The 15,907-nt window shown below is 41.3% G+C and overlaps 1 protein-coding gene and 1 pseudogene across 3 annotated transcripts in view; one reads left to right on the forward strand and one right to left on the reverse strand.

The window, feature by feature from the left end:
- Window positions 1-6,022, reverse strand: part of UBQLN1 (ubiquilin 1) — a 47,952-nt gene extending 41,930 nt beyond the window's left edge. For both annotated transcript variants that reach the window (XM_015118003.3, XM_015118002.3), the window contains exon 1: window positions 5,581-6,022. In XM_015118003.3, coding sequence (XP_014973489.1) covers window positions 5,581-5,760 — 180 coding nt within the window. In that variant the 5' untranslated portion in view covers window positions 5,761-6,022. The remainder of the gene's footprint in view (window positions 1-5,580) is intronic.
- Window positions 5,759-12,214, forward strand: LOC114672828 (histone-lysine N-methyltransferase SETMAR-like; annotated as a pseudogene). The gene is made up of 4 exons (XR_013404973.1): window positions 5,759-5,788; window positions 5,885-6,238; window positions 6,337-6,390; window positions 10,603-12,214. The product of XR_013404973.1 is annotated as a histone-lysine N-methyltransferase SETMAR-like (transcript).
- Window positions 12,215-15,907: the final 3,693 nt, after the last annotated feature.

Genomic DNA, 15,907 nt, shown 5'->3' on the forward strand with positions numbered 1-15,907 from the left:
ACATGCTTCAAACAGGGATGAACCTTGAAAACATTATGCTAAGTGAAAGCCAATCACAAAAGACCACATGATTCCACTTACAACAAATGTCCAGAACAAGCAAATCTATAGACAAAAAATAGATCAGTAGTTGCCTAAGGCTAGGGGGCCCAGGGAGAAACGAAGGGCAACTGCTAAAGGGTACAGGGTTTCTTTTGAGGGTGATAAAAACGTTCTAAAATTGACTACACAACCCTGTGAAGGTATTACATCAATTACAGAATTTAAAATGGTGAATTGTATGGTAGGCAAATTATACTTCAATTATGCTGTTTCTTAAAAAAAGCTAAGCAATCTCTGTTAATCAGAATCATTAAATAACGAGTTTTTCAGCTGTTCAGTATTAGAATAAAGCATATAAGAAAACAATGATCTTAAACTTTTTATCGGATATCTTACTATACTGATTCAATCCAACCTTCTGGATAAGATGTTGTCCAGTAGAAATATATATGAGCCACAAGTAATTTTAAACTTTTAAGAAGTCATACTGAAAAAAAGTTTTTAATAAAAGGTCAAATTAAGTTTGATCTTTTAACTCAAATCTGCAAAATACTATTTCAACACACAATATATCAAAACCATTAAGATATTTAAGTTATTTTGTTCATACCAAATTTTCAAAATCTGGTGTAAATTTTACACTTAACAACACATCTCACTTCAGTCCAACCACATTTTAAGTACTTAATAACCACATGTGGGTGATGGTATCAAAGTGGACAGTATAGTTCTAAATCCACACTACACAGTGTAACATTAAATGTTGTGTGTGATGATGACCCTAAGGCAATTTCCCTTATCAAAGAAAGGCTCAATTTGACTCAGTACGTTTAAATTACGTCTAAGTATATTAATATTTTCCCAGAAGTCTGCACTGAGAGAAGGCACTTTCTAAAACCAGAGTATATACTGCCTGGACATTTCAAGCAAATGTATTTCAAAATTTTTACACATAACCTAATAGTCTATGAAATCCCAAAATAAGCTAATTAGAAGTTATATGGAAACTCCCCTCCATTATCTGCACTAATGTCTCACATATATAACGTCTCCATTCTTCTAGATGTTATCTTGCTCGTGGATGCTTGGAAATCCTCAAAGCTCTTTTCAATAGCTGATGATGAATAATTAACCAAAAAAAAAATCTCATACACAGGGCCTTTGTGCCACTACACATTGATGCTTTTGTATCTATTTACTTACATACAGGTTGAGCATCCCCAATCCAAAAATATGAAATCTGAAATGCTCCAAAATCTGAAATTTTTTAACACTATGACATCACATGTGGAAAAATACCGTATGTAACACCTTTGCTTTCTGATGGTTCAATGTATAGTTTGGTTCACTCACAAATTTATTTAAAATATCATATGAAATTACCTTCAGACTGTGCATAAAATGCACAAGAAATATAACTGAATTTCATGTTTATATTTAGTTGCCATCCCCAAGATCTCATTATGTATATACAAATATTCCAAAATCAAAAAAAAAAAAAAAAAGAAAATCCAAAATCCCAAACACTTCTGGTCCCAAGCATTTCCCATAAGGGATATTCAACCTGTATTATGAAAATCTCTAATAATGACAGCACCTTGGAATACACATAGCACAGTTTATATTCTCACTACCTATTCTAGCTACCTGTAAGTAAAAACTTATGTTACTCAATTGATTCTGAGTGCTCCATGAATAATAAATTTCACTCTAAATTGGAAAATAGCTTCAGCTTTATTAGTAACTGTGAACAGGTAACATTACTAAATACCAAATGTATACAGCACTGTAAAAAATTAAGGCATCCTGTTTCTGCCTGTTGGTACTCACGACCAGAAACCAATGGAAAAATAGGAAAATAAATTACCATCTTACAACTTATTTCACAATTTACCCAAGAAGTTTAACATAATTTCATCTAATTATTACAGCATGTTCACATAAACATCATTTGGTATAATGTGTTAAGGAATCTACATTACATAGAAATACTTATTGGAAGAAATTTTAACTTACAGAAAATGGAATTTGCCTGATACAGAGCATAAGCCTTCAATATTATCCTCTGGAGGTCTGTCTTCAGCTTACCCTCTGACCTTCCAAAATTAGGTACAAATTTTAAAGACTAAATATTTCCCAATTTCTAACTGGACATTTTCAGTGGAATTTTAATGTCATTAAGTATTTTTTAATGACAAACTTTCATCTGTAGCAAATAGTTTCAATCAAACCCTTTAAAATTTTTAAATTATAAAATGGCATATCTTTCATGCTTCAAGTAGATTCTACAAATAGGTCATTTGAAAACTGCTTTTCTTTTTCTTCCACATTTTCCTGTATCTGTTTCCCTTGCATATACAAGCCCAACTTGTCTTCAGGTTCTCTGGTGTGGTGGTAAGCGTCAACTTTTATCACATTTTCTGCTTCGACATAAAACAATTATCAAGAATTTAAAAATTAACTGCCATCAGAAAAGCTACTTCAGAAAGACTTTAATTTTATCTATTAACAATTCGTTTTGGGCTGGGTGCCCCGTGGTTCATGCCTGTAATCCTAGCACTTTGGGAGGCCGAGGCAGGTGGATCACGAGGTCAGGAGTTCGAGACCAGCCTGGCCAACAAGGTGAAACCTGTCTCCACTAAAAACACAAAAATTAGCCGGGTGTGGTGTGGCACGCGCCTGTAGTCTCAGCCACTAGGGAAGCTGAGGCCGAAGAATCCTTGAACCCGGGAAGCGGGGGCAGCAGTGAGCCGATACCACGCCATTGCACTCCAGCCTGGGGGGTGACAGAGTGAGACTCCATCTCAAAAAAAAAAGAAAAAGAAAAAAAACACACACACAATTTGGTTACAACAGAGTAAAATATAAGCATTCACAGAATTTATAATTTTAATTTTACCATCACAAAAAGCAAAAACATCCTCACAGCTATAACATCATATATTAACTGAAAGGAATTTTTCCATTTATAAAATATTGACTATTTCTAATCTTCTGCAGTAAAATGCTGAAAGCACCCAGGATGGTGGAGGCATGAATCAGGAATCCTAGAAACCAGACCTGAACTTTAAAACTTAATATGGCTACACCCCCACTAAAATAGCTAAAATTAAAGAGACTGACAAGATCAAAATGTTAGCAGGGATATGGAGCAACAGGAACTCCCATATATCTTCGTTGGTGGGATGGTAAAATGACACAAGCTTTTTTTTTGTATATGTGCTGCTGAAGCCAGCACTACACAAGCTTTTTTTTTTTTTTTTTTTTTTTTTGAGATGGAGTTTCGCTTTTGTTGCCCAGGTTGGATGGCAATGGTGCCATCTCGGCTCACTGTAACCTCCCTCTCCCAGGTTCAAGCAATGATTCTCCTGCCTCAGCCTCCCGAGTAGCTGGGATTACAGGTGCCTGCGGCCATGCCCAGTTAATTTTTGTATTTTTAGTAGAGACGGGGTTTCACCACGTTGGCTAGGCTAGTCTCGAACCTCAGGCGATCCACCCGCCTCAGCCTCCCAAAGGGCTGGGATTACAAGTGTGAGCCACCACGCCGGGCCCACAAGCATTTTTTAAAACATAATTTCTCACAAAACTAAAACATACAATTGCCCTATGACCTACTCAAACCAAGTCTTAAGTATATAACCATGAAAGAAAAAAGAGTCCACAAAAACACTTGTATAAGACTGTTCACAGTAACTAACTGGAAACAGCTCAGGTGACTTTCAACAGTGAATAGATTATGGTATATACATACAGTGGAAAACTACACACCAATAAAAAGAAAGGAACTACTAATACATGCAACAAAGACGAAACTCAAAAACATTATGCTGAGTGGGAAAAAAAAGGCTTACCCAGAAAAATACAAACAGTACTATAGACTATATGGGATCCCACTTAATGTTAAATTCTAAAACAGGCAACTCTGTAACTTATGGCATTTAAAAAAAAAAAAAAAAGGTGGGTAGTTGATGGAAAGGCCGAGTGACTGAAATGACTTGGGAAAAGGTAAGAAAGAACTCTCTAGTCAATTACAATGTTCTATATCTTGATAAGAGCTTGGGCTACACAGGTGTAAGCATTTGTGAAAACTCATGGAATGGCATGCATTTCACTGCATGTCAAAATTACGTCAAAAAACGTAAAAAACGAGGCTGAACTTAGGCAAATATCAGTTCACAATGCTGAAGTGACATGTACTGGTGTCATCTACTGACACGTGCAATTTACTCTGAATTGCTCCCCAAAAATAAAATGGACTTGATAATCGATTATAATACTGTAAAATGCTAATTGTAGATGATGGACATATGTGTGTCCACTGCCCAGTTCTTTCAACTTTCTGTATGCTTGAAAATACAAAAACGGTAAGGAACATTTTTACAGGCAGTAGGAGACCAAAAAAAAAAAAAAAAAAAGAGTGATAAATTCCGTTGATGGTAAAAGTTTCTCTCATTCGATGTTACACACCTCACTGCCTCACAAAACACACTACCTTTGGAACTCGCTAAACCAATATCCCAATCCCCTACAGTCCCTGGGGACTCTGATAGGTACATTTCAGGAATTGTTGATTGTTTCCTGTCACAAACTGTTCACGTTGTGTGCGATCTTCAGAGATTAAGTCAATAATCATGGAAAATACGACGTATTCAACAATACACTAAAATTATTTGTTAAATTCCACCAAGGATCTTAATTAACTGCAAGATTTGTATTCCTGAACGAAGTTTAAGTAATATTCTCCATTAACTCCAATTTTCTTTTATTTGGCTGCAACAGCTAATATCAACATCGCTATCGCCTCTCTAAAATCAAACAAAAACCTACCCAATGACTGGCATCTAAGAGATGATAAACATACTAAAAGGGAAAGAGCAAGTCATCAATGAAAGAAAGTCATTCACTTTTCTCCTTAAACCTAGTACTATTACTATTACTTAAGATGGAGCTAAAATCGGTTTCTACGTCATAATTTTTTTAAAAAGGTTGCAAGGTGGGAAAGATTTCAGGAGTTAAAATGCAGAACTAAATATACACGTGCACCTCACCCCAAAACCTATCTTAACAAGCAGGCACGTAAAACAACGAGGATCCCACCCAACCCCTTTTTTAATTCATAAAGCAAAACCGCAGCCTGAGCTAAAGCGAACCCTCGCCCCCGCCCAGCCTCCACCCCGCCCGGAGCCTAGCGGTGGGTCCCTTTCCTTTGTGAGGAATTGGAGGGGAGGCGACGGAGGGCGGGGAACTGGGGGAGGAGGCTGAGGGTCGGCGGATGCCAGGGAAAGAAGGCTCCGAGAAAAGCGGCATCGGCCCGTCCCACAAACAGGCCGCGCCGCCACGCCACAAACCACTGCGGTGTCCCAAAGCGCAAACCCACTAACTTGGGTGTGATCTAATTTGGGACGACGCCCGGGAGAATGGCCGAGGGCACCTGGGAGGATGACCCCTCTCCCAGGTCCTTCCCAAAAGGTCTCTTGGCGCGGCGGGCGGAGGTCCTGCCGCCACCCCCATCCCGGCCCGAGCACCAGGCGACCTCACCTGCTGGACGGAGCTATTCTCGGGCACGGCGAATTCCTCCTTTTCCTTCGGTGTCTTCACGGTGACTTTCATGATTTTGGGCTCCGCGGAGGCAGCGGCCGCGGGGACGCCAGCACCTTCGGCTCCGGCAGCGCTATCCTGGGAGCCCGGAGGACCGCCGCTTTCACCACTCTCGGCCATGGCTGCAGCGGCGGCGGCGGTGACTCAGGCAAGCAGGAGTGAGCAGGCGAGCAAGGAGGAGCCAGCAGACACCAAAGCCGACAGGCCTGGACAGCGAAGAATGCAGAGCACGCCGCCTCACTAGCAACGGGCGCAGGGCCACCCTAGCGGGTGTGGGGCCTCGGAGCTCGGTGCAGGCTCTGGCGCAGGCCCGGGTCAGGCGCTCGGCAGTCGCCGTGTGTTCAGGCGCCGCTCGCTCACATCGACATCCGCAGCAGCCACCGCTTCCTCCTCCCTGCCCCTTCCCCCACGTCCCTTCGCCGGCGCCGCGCGGAGCACGCCGGGTAACGCGCCTGGCGGCGTCGCCGAGTCATCCCTGGCTGGCGCCGCTTTGAGCTCAGCCTACGTGCCTTTTCCTTTCCCGCTCCATTGCCCAAAGTGTAGGCGAAGCCAGTGTGAAGGACTAAAAGCAAAATGGGGCGGGGCAGCTCAGTTCATGGTTTTTTTCCGTTCCCTTCACCAAAAACTAAATTGCAGTTTCCAGTTAAGCGCTGTAACGGCGCACCGAGATGACGTCAAGGTTAGCGAAATTACTAGAAAGGGACCAGTGGGCCCTGCGACCGCGGATGCGCCTGCGCGCTCGCGGTCCAGGTAATCTCCCCACCTTACTTCATTCCCGGCTGGGCAATGCTCAGCCCTCCGCGCTGTCACAGTCGCCTTGCCCTGCCTTGCCTCTCTGCCTACTCTGCGTTCCCCGCTGGGAGGAGGGTCTGGTGATAAAATAGCGGCGAGGTATTTTGTTGTTATTTTAATATGCTTAGCGTTTCATATTTGGAGGGCTGGTATTGCCCTATGCGGGGGAGTTGGGATAAGTTAATGGCGGAAAGGTCCACAGCACAACAAACAGAAAATGGAGTAAACGCCTGTGACTGCCCTGCGCAATCCCGCGGAGTCATTGCTTCGTGGCCAGAACTTATTTACCGCCCTCGGGTTAGCCCTGTTTGGTCAGACGATCAATCAGGCGACCTGTATTGACAGTGGCCTCTGCTGCTGCGATGACAGCTGTGCGCGAGCGCCCCCCGATTCTCTGTGAACTCGATTTCCTACAGTGTGTAGGGCGGAACAGGGTGCCCGAGGAGTGTCCACCCAACTGGGACAATGTAATATAGCTGAGGTGTTCACTTTCTATTCTATCAAGTTACTGCTCAATGTCAGGCTTTAAGTGGCATTAAAGATAGTTCCAAAATTATTTTCAGTGTAATACAGATAGAAATAAATTATCTCTGAGAATCCGAATTTGAAATTATATCATTTGGTTTTAAAGATGACTTGCAAGGAAAGTACAAACCAGCACATTAACTATATTAATCAGTGTTGCACAATTTAAATCCTGACAGCCCATGGTGACCCAAATCCGCAAAGATACATTTTGCATTTCTGCTCCTAAGCCGTCCAACCCTGTTCTCAGAATAAATACTGTTACATAAACACGACTTTTTAGCAGAGCTATATGGAATCTGGGTCTAAGAGAATTCTGAGGGTATCGATTTCAGGATAGACATCATTTGATATCACCTAAATTTCTGGCAGCGTGGCTCAAATAACAAGGCCTTCTGCTTAATGAAGGATGACTACTTGGTTATGTCTAGGTGTGAGGTAATCACTGCTTCTCAAGATAGAAAGTGCCACAACTGGACAATCAATCATTTGGAATTTCTTCCATATGTCTAAATAAAATTTCTCCTCAACTTCATCAGCTCCTCATTACCTGTTTTTCCCTGTCATGCTGTGTCTTACCTGCACGCTTTGCCTAAGCTGCCTTCCTCTACCTAGAATGACTTTCTCCTTGCCTTCACCTGTCTAACTTCTATGCATCCTATATCACATGCTCCAGGAAGACTTGACGGTTTTTCTCTTGATTCTCCAGCAAATACCGTGTGTGTGTGTGTGTGTGTGTGTGTGTGTGTGTGTGTCTCCATGCATTTATGGACTTTGCAATTATCTGTGTCTACATTGTCTAAAAATGTTTGATGTGTGTGACATTATAAGGTAATAAGATTTACCTGTAAGAAGATACTGTATAGTTATCCATTGTTAGGGCACTTTTTTGATATAATCCTGACCTGTAAGAGACATTGGAGGTGGTGGGGACCATGGTGTAAATCAGAGATTAGTCAACTTTCTGGGAGGGCTGGATAGTAAATATTAGGCTGGTGCCAAAAAAAAAAAAAAAGCAAAAACCGCAATTATTTATGCACCAACCTAATATTTTAGGCTTTGTGGGCCACAGGATCTCAGTCTAAAACACTAAGCTATGTCCTTGTATCACAGAGTAACCGTTGACAATACATACATGAATAATCACAGCGTGTTTACTAAAAACTCTACTTGCAAGATAAAAACAGACATAAGATCTGATTTGGCCCACAGAAGATAGTTTGCCAACCCCAGGTCTAGATGTTTATTTGTGGCATTTTCTTCTGAATGGTTTTTGTTTGTTAAATGGTCTGGATAAAATTTTAAGAGTACATTTTATCACAATTAATGCCCTAATACTGTATAATACTGTACTGAGCATACAAGAATAATAAGACTCAGTTTCTGCTGTCAAAAAACTTGAAGTGATAGTTGGATGGTGGGGGTAAGGGATGGGAGGGAAATTGGCAGTGATGTGCTGGTAAATGACTAATAACCAGTCCTCCTGAAAATAAACTTTGATTTATTACATTTGCCAATTTCCTTGATGTAAATCTTGCAAATGGTTACCAACTTGAGATCACCTTCCTCACAAAACATGTGAAATTTTACCAGTAAGCCCTCACAAGCCAGTATGAGCCAGCTGCAACTGAAGAAGTCCCATTTTGAGAAAATCCATTATTCAGAGTTCAAGTATATTGATAGAAGGTTATTATTCACATGATGGAATAATTCTTTTTTGACAAAATGATTCAGTCAATCAATAAGAATTCACTGAGTATCCTCTAACAAACGTTAATCCTCTAATCTTGTGTCCAGGAACATACCTTTAATACGAGGTACTACATATGTCATATAAGTGCTAGAAATAACATGCCTTCATCATGTTACTACCCTACTCAAAAATCTATCATAAGTTTCCCACTGCCTAGAATATAAAACCAAAGCTTTTTCTTTTTTTTTTTTTTTGAGACAGTTTCGCTCTGTTGCCCAGGCTGGATTGCAATGGCATGATCTTGGCTCACTGCAACCTCCACCTCCTGGGTTCAAATGATTCTCCTGCCTCAGTCTCCTGAGTAGCTGGGATTACAGGCGTGCGCTACCAAGCCCAGCTAATTTTTGTATTTTTAGCAGAAACAGAATTTGACCATGTTGGCCAGGCTGCTCTCAATCTCCTGACCTCAGATGATCCACCCACCTCAGCCTCCCAAAGTGCTGGGATTACAGGTGTGAGCCACTGCGCCCAGCCCAAAGCTTCTTAACTAGACCTTCCACAGCTAACTCCTAGTGTTGACTCCTGTTGCTCTCAATGTATACACTCCATTCCAGTCAAATACCTTTATTACCATCTCTAGAAACACTTGTACGTTATACTTCTCTTTCTTCTGATCATTCCTTCAAGTCATTACACCCACCTCCTTGTACCCATTATTGCTACCTGCTTTCTGAAACTCCTTGAATACCCAAGCCTACAGAATCAGACCTTCCGTCATAATTACCTGCACATTTCACTTGACCATTCATCATTTGTAGCACAGCTTCTATCATCTAAAACTTTCTCCCGCTACCAGTCTAATTTACATCCTCATTAGCTCTGGCCTAGATTACAGCAGTAACCTCCTACAGATTCCTCTGCCTCAATCTAAAGTCTCCATCCTCAACTCTTATTTTCCAGTGATGCCATATGTTATCCTAGAACGAAGCTTTGATTATGACACCTGCTTGAAAACTTCCAGTCACTGTCACCAAAGTGTTAAGAGTACTGTCTAAATTTTGTGGCATGGTGTCCATGGTCTACTGTAACCCAAAGACCTTGCTCTTCACTTATATCATATCCTCAACCAAAGTGGTCAGCTAAGCTCTCCAAGCATGTCTTGTACTTTCCAGCTTCAACTGCAAGTAGAAATTCTTCCCCCATACTTTGACCCCATCATTTTACCCATCCTGCAAGACTCAAATGTGACATTCCCTAATAACCCTTTTTTGATCCAAAATAGTCTTTAAATCCTCTATACTCCCATATAGCTTTATTACCTTCTTGATGTCACTTACCAAATTCTGTCTTGTATCACATGTCTGTGTATATCTCCTTTATTAGATAAAGGCCTTGAAAACAGGGATCAAGTTTTAATCATTATTTATACCAGAGGTCCCCAACCCCTGGGCCATGGACCAGTACCAGTCTGTGGCCTGTTACGAACTGGGCTACACAGCAGGAGGTGGTGAGTGACAGGCAAACAAGCATTACCGCCTGAGCTCCACCTCCTGTCAGATCAGCAGCAGCAGCGGCATTAGATTCTCATAGGAGCGTGATCCCTATTGTGAACTGGGCATGTGAGGGATCTAGGTTGTGTGCTCCTTAAGAGAATCTAATGCCTGATGATCTGAGATGGAAGAGTTTCATTCCAAACCATCTGCCCCTGACCCCCAGTCCATGGAAAAATTGTCTTCCACAAAACTGGTCCCTGGTGCTAAAAAGGTTGGGGGACTGCTGGTCAGTACAAAAGTAATTGTGGTTTTTGCATTGCTGGAATTTGTTGTTTGACATTGAAATACATTCTTAAATAAATGTGGTTATGTTATACATCATTTTAATGTGCATTTCTTTTTTTTTTTTTTTTTTTTTTTTGCTAATGACATTGCTGTTTGTTTTATATTTATTTTAAGACTGTGGAAATGATGTTAGACAAAAAGCAAATTCGAGCAATTTTCTTATTCGAGTTCAAAATGGGTTGTAAAGCCGCGGAGACATCTCGCAGCATCAACAACGCATCTGGCCCAGGAACTGCTAACGAACACACAGTGGTGCAGTGGTGGTTCAAGAAGTTTCGCAAAGGAGAGGAGAGCCTTGAACATAAGTAGCATAGTGGCTGGCCATCAAAAGTTGACAGTGACCAATTGAGAGCAATCATTGAAGCTGATCCTCTTATAACTACACAAGAAGTTGCCGAAGAACTCAGCATTGACCATTCTACAGTCGTTCGGCATATGAAGCAAATTGGAAAGGTGAAAAAGCTTGGTAAGTGAGTGCCTCGTGAACTAAGCAAAAATCAAAAAAATCGTGGTTGTGAAGAGTCATCTTCTCTTATTCTACATAACAACAATGAACCATTTCTCATTTGGATTGTGATGTGCCACTACAAGTGGATTTTATACGACAGCCAGTGACAGCCAGCTCAGTGGTTGGACCAGGAAGCTCCAAAGCATTTCCCAAAGCCAGACTTGCACCAGAAAAAGGTCATGGGCACTGTTTGGTGGTCTGCTGCTGTTCTGATCCACTACAGCTTTCTGAATCCTGGTGAAACCCTTACATCTGAGAAGTATGCTCAGCAAATCAATGAGATGCACCAAAGACTGCAATGCCTGCAGCTGGCATTGGTCAACAGAAAGAGCCCAATTCTCCACGACAGTGCCCGACCACACACTGCACAACCAGCACTTGGGAAGTTGAATGAATTGGGCTACAAAATTTTGCCTCATCCTCCATATTCACCTCACCTCTCTCTGAACGACTACCACCTTCTTCAAGCATCTTGACAACTTTTTGCAGGAAAAACGCTTCCACAGTCAGCAGGATGCAGAACATGCTTTCCAAGAGTTGGTTGAATCCCGAAGCATGGATTTTTATGCTGCAGGAATAAACAAACTTATTTCTCATTGGCAAAAATGTATTGATTGTAATGGTTCCTATTTTGATTAGTAAGATGCGTTTGAGCCTAGTTACAATGATTTAAAATTCACAGTCCAAAACCACAATTACTCTTGCACCAAGCTAATACCACACAGTGCCCAGTGTAATTTCTTGGCATGAGAGCATTTATCGTTGAACTGAATTGTTGAACCATCATGTTTCCCACCAGAGAGGAAACTCCTTTAGAGCAGTAGATCATATGTTATACTCCTTTGTCTCTCCTGAAGTTTATAGTGTAGTGACATAGATGATTAATTCAAAGGAAGATAGATGTATAGATACATGCCTTAGAACTTACTTGCTTTACAATAGAAGTTCAGAGAAAGGAAACATTGGGGCAGGGGAATGTGGACAAGTCAGAGGCTTTTGAAGGAAATGATTTTGAGCCAGCCCTTAAGGAATGGATATGATTTTAAGCATGTTGAGAGGGACAGTGTCTTGAGAAAGAGTTCATAATGGGAAATAGAACCTCTCCTAGAACACCAGTCCCAAAGTGGGTCCATAGCCTAGGAACAATTGGAATATTTCATGAATATCTCTAGGGCTACTTCGAAATCAAAGGAAATGAAGTGTTCCAGTTGTTTCTGAGTCTTCGGGCTGGAGAAGAGGTGGTGGTAAAGATGGGTGTTTACTAATTTGCCAACTAAAACTTTAGACACTGGGTAGAAGGTGCAAATATTAGGTTGGTGCAGAAGTAACTGCAGTTTTTGCCATATTTTAATGACAAAACTGCAGTTACTTTTGCACCAACCTAATACATGTACAGCCACTACAAACTTTGGATAAAAGGTGCTAAGTAGGATCCCACAGTTTTCTTGGTGCTGTACCAAGCACTGCATAACACACAGAAGCAAAGGGGGCACTGGCAGCGGCAAAAGGTAAAGAGAGCCTCTTAGAAGAACACAGCTGGGGCTCTATTCATTTTTTCGCTTTTTATTTTGAAGTAATTATAGGAAGTTGCAAAAATAGAACAGAGTTCTGTGTACCCTTGCTTCCCCCAGTGGTAGCATTTGATATTGTTGCATAATATCAAAATTAGGAGATTGACATGTTGACTACAGACCTTACTGGTTTTTATCATTTTTTTACCTGCATTTATTTGCATACGTGTGTGTATGCATGTAGCTCTATGCAAAATTCCATACATAAATTTGTGTTACCATCACTGCAGTCAAGATAGAGAATTATTTTATCACCAGTCTCACTATTTTTAATCTTTCCTGTATTACAGGGTTTTTCAACCTTGATACTATTGACATTTGGGGTCAGATAATTTTATGTTGTGGGGGGCTTTTCCGTGCATTGTAGGATGTTTAGCAGAATCCCTACTCACTAGATGTCAGTAGCAGTCCCACCCTACCCCCGTCATGACAATAGAAAATGTCTCTAGACTGTGCCAGATGTCACATGGGAGGCAAAATTGCCCCTGGTTGAGAACCAATGCTGTACAGAGAGCTGGTGAAATCATCCTTACCATCTGCATCTTTCCTCTTATTTCCCCTTACAAAGTGGAGTAGCAAATGTTACCAAGTATCAAAAGAATGATATTTCACTACGAAGTCTTTTTAATTCTGAGTCTATTAGAATACCCAAGACAAACTTCATTGCGAATTTTTCCCAGTAGATGGTAAGTATTGCCAGGATTCCATTATAAACTTAATCTCAGTTACTGCATCTCACCTACTCACCCCTTATCAAGAGTCTGGAATTTACTCAGGTATTATGAAAATGCCTGAAAATATTTGAAGACTATTCTCCTTTGACCTCTCTTACAAACAGGTTACTGCTGATAACCTAAGACACAGTCCCTAAGGCAAGCATTGAATATTTTGCAGAAGTGTTAAGACTGGTTCTCCTGGAAACATATGAATAGAAGGATATATATTTTGGTAAGTAGACTCAGGCTTGGTCTTATTTTGTGTAAAACTCTAAGCCTGGTGATTTCAGTGGACAAATGTATTCAAAACAAACATATTTGGAATGTGTTTCTTGACCTTAGGAGGTTACCTTATGTGGACAGTCTGCCATCATGTATAAACTAAGCAAATGAGCCATGGGGAAATTTTAGGTGATTACTGAGGACAGGAAAAAGTGGTTCGAAATTTTCAAAATCTGCAGTAAGAAGTATGATGCCAATCATCCAAGAATTCCAGAGGATACTAATGCTTCTGGGGGACAAAATATAATGCTTCTGGAAGCTGAGAGGTGTTTAAAAAAGAAAGTATTGTCTTCCCATCATTCATTGCACTTGAATAATTCTTACAGCCTTTTTCCCATTTGAGAATGGTCAATGAGTTGAAAGGTCAAGGCAGAACCTGTGGCTTATCCAAGTTGTTCTATAATCTGTCAAATAACTGTGAAGGATCTGAGTCCCTACTTACAAGCTATCAGTTTCATGATACTAGCAGAAAACACAAGACTCCTACATGAGAAACAAAGGTCTTTGTTACTCACAGCCATTATCAGTGGCCACTGTGTCAGCATTTTCTTGCATCAGTTACCCAAGCCCTAATTTCCACAGGGTGATACAAAGAGAGCTAGGTGACACCTGTACACACAATGGTTTGCATTATAGGAGAGGAAATCCAAACATGGGAACCCAAATCTTTTATAATGGGCAGTAAGCATGACTTCGTTTGCTCTGTAGGAAGATACTTTATCTTCTAAGACTGTTCACTATAGAAATACCCTTGAAAAAATAGTCCAGGCCAGGTTTGGTGGCTCATGCCTATAATCCCAGCACTTTGGGAGGCTGAAGCGGGCAGATTGCTTGAGCTCAGGAGACCAAGACCAGCCTGGGCAATGTGGCAAAACCCCATCTCTATATAAAATGCAAAAGTTAGCCGGGTGTGGTGGCACACACCTGTTGTCCCAGCTACTCAGGAGGCTGAGATGGGAGGATTGTTTGCACCCAGAGGTTGAGGCTGCAGTGAGCTGAGATTGTGCCACTGCACTCCAGCCTGGGCCATAGAGCAAGACCCTATCTCAAAAAAAAAAAAAAAAGAAAGAAAGAAAAGAAAAGACAATTGTCCAGAAGAAAGACAATGTATTAGTTTGCTATTGCTGTTGTAACAAATTACCATGTACTTAGTGGCTTAAAACAACAGAGATTTATTAACTTACAGTTCTGGAGATCACAAGTCCAAAATTGATCTGAAAAGGCTAAAATCAAAGTCTGTGTTTCTTCTAGAAGCTGTAAGGGAGACTACATTGCTTTTTCCAGTTTCTAGAAGATGCCCACATTCCTTGACTTGTGGCCACATCACTCCAACCTCTACTTTCATTGTCACATCTCCTCTGACTCTCTGCCTCCCTCTTTCCTTCATAAGGATCTTTGTGATGATGTTGGCCCACTCAGATAATCCAAGATTCTCTTCCCATCTTAGTATTCTTAATTACACCATGCAGAGTCACTTTTGCATGTAAGGTAACATATTTTCAAAGGTTACTTTTTTCTTTTTTCTTTTGGTTTTTTTTTTGAGGGGGAGTCTCACTCTGTCACCCAGGCTGGAGTGCAGTGGTGTGATCTCGGCTCACTGCAAGCTCTGCCTCCTGGGTTCACGCCATTCTCCTGCCTCAGCCTCCCAAGTAGTTGGGACTACAGGTGCCCGCCACCACGCCCAGTTAATTTTTTGTCTTTTTAGTATAGACGGAGTTTCACCGTGTTAGCCAGGATGGTCTCGATCTCCTGAACTTGTGATCTGCCTGCCTCAGCCTCCCAAAGTGCTGGGATTACAGGCGTGAGCCACCGTGTCCAGCCAGGTTTTTCTTTTTCTTTTTCTTTTTTTTTTTTTTTTTTTTAAGAGATAGAATCTCACTCAGTCACCCAGGCTGGAATGCAATGGCATGATCACAGCTCACTGCAGCCAAAACCTCCTAGGCTCAAGCAGTCCTCCCATCTCAGCCTCCCCAGTAGCTGGGATTACAGGTACACACCACCATGCCTAGCTAATCTTTTTATATATAGAGAGAGAGAGATGCATTCTCTCTCTGTTTCACAAGATGGTCCCAAAATCCTGGGCTCAAGTGATCCTCCCACCTAACTCTCCTAAATTGCTAAGATAATAGGCCTTTGCCACTGTGCCCAGTCTCAAAGGTTCTGCAGATTAAAATGTGGACATCTTTGGGCAGCCATTGTTCTATCCACTATAGCCAGGCAGTGCCTCTATTCATCAGATGTGCAGAATCATGAAAGACCTATAAAGAATTGTCTTTCGACATCCACCCCTTGTTTCTGTACTTTCTTGACTTCTGGCAAACTTTCCCATGAGTATGCCACAC

This window comes from Macaca mulatta, chromosome 15 (genome assembly GCF_049350105.2).
Source record: "Macaca mulatta isolate MMU2019108-1 chromosome 15, T2T-MMU8v2.0, whole genome shotgun sequence".
NCBI classification, from domain to species: domain Eukaryota; kingdom Metazoa; phylum Chordata; class Mammalia; order Primates; family Cercopithecidae; genus Macaca; species Macaca mulatta.